We start from the raw sequence: 3356 nt of genomic DNA, 5'->3' as shown, positions 1-3356 counted from the left end.
AAGGTGCTATAATGACTCCAAAACAGAAACAGAGCCTCCACGGGTAGAGGATCTTCTTGTACCAGTGCTGATAAGCCAGTTCCCTTAAACGTGTAAGTCGTATTGACAAAATGACATTTTGATAGTTTCATCTACCAATACGGATACTTGCTTAGAAATCTGTGGTCCTGCTATTTCTAACCAGCATAATCATGAACTCCTGAAGTGTAAACAAGTCGAGAATCTCTGCATTATTCAGGTGTCAACAAATGTCTACAAATGTCACATCTACAGCACTGTGAAACCAATAACGAGATTAAAGTTTCCTTACACACAGACGAAACAAATAAAGCTTAAGCACACAACAAAATTCTGGCTTTTTTAGGTAACATTAAACAGGATTTTTCTGTATCTACCATTAAAAAATACTCTACAGGGTACTTTACAAGTGCAATTCTCCAGAATGAAGGTATGTGGCAGTTTTTATGCTCAGGTTCACTTGGATTATTTCAACAGGTTTTCACACTTCTGGTAAAAAAAATACCCTACAAAAAATATGCATCTGCAGCTCTGAATGAAAGCCCAAAATACCAGTTTTTCTGGCCATCTCTTAACAACTTAACGCTCTCCTAAAATGAGCATCAGGAGTCCAGAACCCACCCGTGTTTCTCAACTGCAAAATCAGTTTGTTTACTATTACAAAAATCTCCCTGTGTATGACAGACTAACCAAAAATGTTTTTGAAAAAAAGGACTTTTACCTGAGAAATGTTAGTTACGTCACCCCCCCAGTGGTGATGGCACCATGGTATAAATGACTGTTTTCATTGAGCTACCTTCAGTACAGGGAGAAGCCCCACTATGGAAGGATGTGGTTCAGCGAGAGCCATGTACCTGCAGGATAGCTCTTTTCTAGAAAGTTCAAGAATTTCTTTGCAAATACAAGATAGGCACGCTTACAACAGAGGCAAAATGTAGCTGTCATCAGCTGCCTTCCTGGGAGATGGAACGTTCCTTTTATTTTGGTGTCATTTACAAGGATAAAGCAGCCAATTACAACTTTTTATTTACATAAATTGAGAATTCAGCTCAAAGTCAGAAAAGCTGATTTTATTGCCATCTTTCAAGTCAGTTCAACTAGCTTTGCAGTGTAACAATGGCAGAACCAATTTACCTTTTTTTGCAGAGATAACATTGGAAGTCCCATCACTGAATTCCATGATTTGTTCACTTGGGAAAACACTGACTTGTAAAAGAGAGGAAGACCCCAGCCTGCAATAATCCATTAATTAAATGGGAAAATGACTCTGTAGACCAAAAGCAGCAAAATAAAAAGGACATTTTAGGTTTCATGGGAGCTGACAACTCTTTATTATAAGAATGAAACATTGCAACAAGGTGTTGGATCATTTATTGAAACTAATGTTTGCATAACTTTTCAGTGGTTTGAATTCGTATTTGTAACATTTGAGACTTAAAAGAAATAAGAAGGGAAAGCAATAGCCCTCCTTTTTTTTTTTTTTTTAACATGCCTGTGTGGCAAGAATGCTGGAAGTTTGACAAGGGTGGTACCATCTATATACATTTAGGAAAACATGCTTGCTGTGGGTGTACAAAAATAAAATTTATTTGTTAAATTACACATAAATATAAGGTACAAATGTATTTTTAAAATACAGATAAAGATAATCACACTTGCATTGTGTACATATGAAAATACAGTATTTTAATATTCAACATACACAGACACATTTATGATAAATGCAACTAGTTGGCAATGCCAGTTCTTCTCAGTCTGTTTTTTGTTCTTTATTTTTTTCCCTTCCAGTTTTCCATAAATATGGAAAAATAGGCCGTTGAAACAATTAGTTCTGCCGGACGTCTTGCAGCAGCTTGTTAATCTCTGCCACCAGCTCACTGGCATCCATGAGTTCGTGTTTACCATCACTGAGGTGGTTGAGCACGTTGTCAAAATCATCTTCTTCGTAATTCTCCGGGATCTCCTCCATGGCTGGCAGCCATTTAGAGGAAGGCTGCGCGCTCGAGTGAGTCCCCAGAGTGGGCCCGTTGTTGGCAGGATTTTGGAAATGTGTGCTGGCTGCCCAGGCTGCCACCCCCTGTGGATAATTCACAGTCTTGGCCGGCAAATGTCCCTTCCTGCGCTCCAACGAGTTGGAGCGATCCATCTCATTGCACTCCGTGTAGGCATCTAGCGAGGCAGGCAGCAGGCGCTGAAAGACGCTGCTCATTTCAGAGAGGAGAGAGGAGGTACAGGTGTCCCCTGACTCCTCCTCGCTCTGGCAGTCTTTACCAAACGTTGAAAAGCTCTTCTTCTTCTCGCTGCCGTCGGCAGGCTGTGGATCCTCCTCGAGGCCCTGATGCTGCTGCTGCTGTTGCTGCTGCTGCAGCTGCTGCTGGGGCGACTGGAACTCCTCCCCGGGGATGAACATGTTACTTCTGTAATCGGAGGAGGGAGAGGGCAACGGCGGCATCCAGCACTGGTCGGAGTGCCCCAGAACCCTGCACTCCTCCGTGCACAGCCGCATCGCTGCAAGAGAGGAAAGAGGAGAGTGAGCATCCCCCTCCTGTTGCGGACGTCACTTGCATTCGCAGGGACTAACACAAGGACTGCACTGCTCCAAAGATGTTCAAATCTGGTGTTTGGGTTCACTTTCTGTGTTTACACAGAAAGTTTGGGTTCACTTTCTTGTTTCACCTTCTGCAGGAAGGTGGCAAATACAAATGGTCTGGATCTAAACGTACTTCCATTTCAGAACGGCCTCAAAAAATGAGAACGATAAATGCAGAACATGTAAGACAGTAATGCGGTCTCTTATCTAGGGCTGAAGATAAACATGTAAATCCCAGGTGGAAAACAAGCACTTGTGACTTAAAGCCATTCGTTCCCTTTGTACAGTGCTGTTTCATTAAAAAAAAAAAAATAAAATGAAGGTGTTTCTACCTCCAAGCGTTTACTTAAGTTTTAGTGAAGTCTTCCACACACAATTAGAGAAGCATATCAGAGTAATAAAGTGGGAATAAATGGACAGGGGTAATAAAGAAGAAAGAACAATAACGTGCAGAGGGATCTCCCTCTTCATTAACACACCTCCTTTTGGTCTGACGATGAGGTGTACGTTGAATACGAGGTGATCCTCTGCCATATTACCTTTTTAACCGAATCAGTTAAATTCTAATCCAGTATCAGAATACCTAGGGCTTAATTCACACCCCGTGTGACTCCAGTGCTTATACTGGAGTTACTCTGCGGTGCGCTTGCAGCTCTGTAGCTCAGGTTAGTGGACCGTGCTGGATCAGGCGTTGGCACGAGGGGGGCTCTAACCCACAAGGTGGGCATCCACGCCAGCCAGAAGAGCA

At 42.4% G+C, this 3356-nt stretch overlaps 1 protein-coding gene across 2 annotated transcripts in view; it reads right to left on the bottom strand.

The window, feature by feature from the left end:
- Nucleotides 1-1520: 1520 nt before the first annotated feature.
- The window catches only part of PCDH18 (protocadherin 18), a 9148-nt gene continuing 7312 nt past the window's right edge, over nt 1521-3356 (bottom strand). For both annotated transcript variants that reach the window (XM_009581043.1, XM_009581045.1), the window contains exon 4: nt 1521-2526. In XM_009581043.1, the coding sequence (XP_009579338.1) occupies nt 1844-2526 (683 nt within the window). In that variant the 3' untranslated portion in view covers nt 1521-1843. The remainder of the gene's footprint in view (nt 2527-3356) is intronic.

This window comes from Fulmarus glacialis, unplaced genomic scaffold (assembly GCF_000690835.1).
Source record: "Fulmarus glacialis isolate BGI_N327 unplaced genomic scaffold, ASM69083v1 scaffold9987, whole genome shotgun sequence".
Lineage (NCBI taxonomy): Eukaryota > Metazoa > Chordata > Aves > Procellariiformes > Procellariidae > Fulmarus > Fulmarus glacialis.
This window is presented reverse-complemented; position numbering and strand designations above follow the sequence as displayed.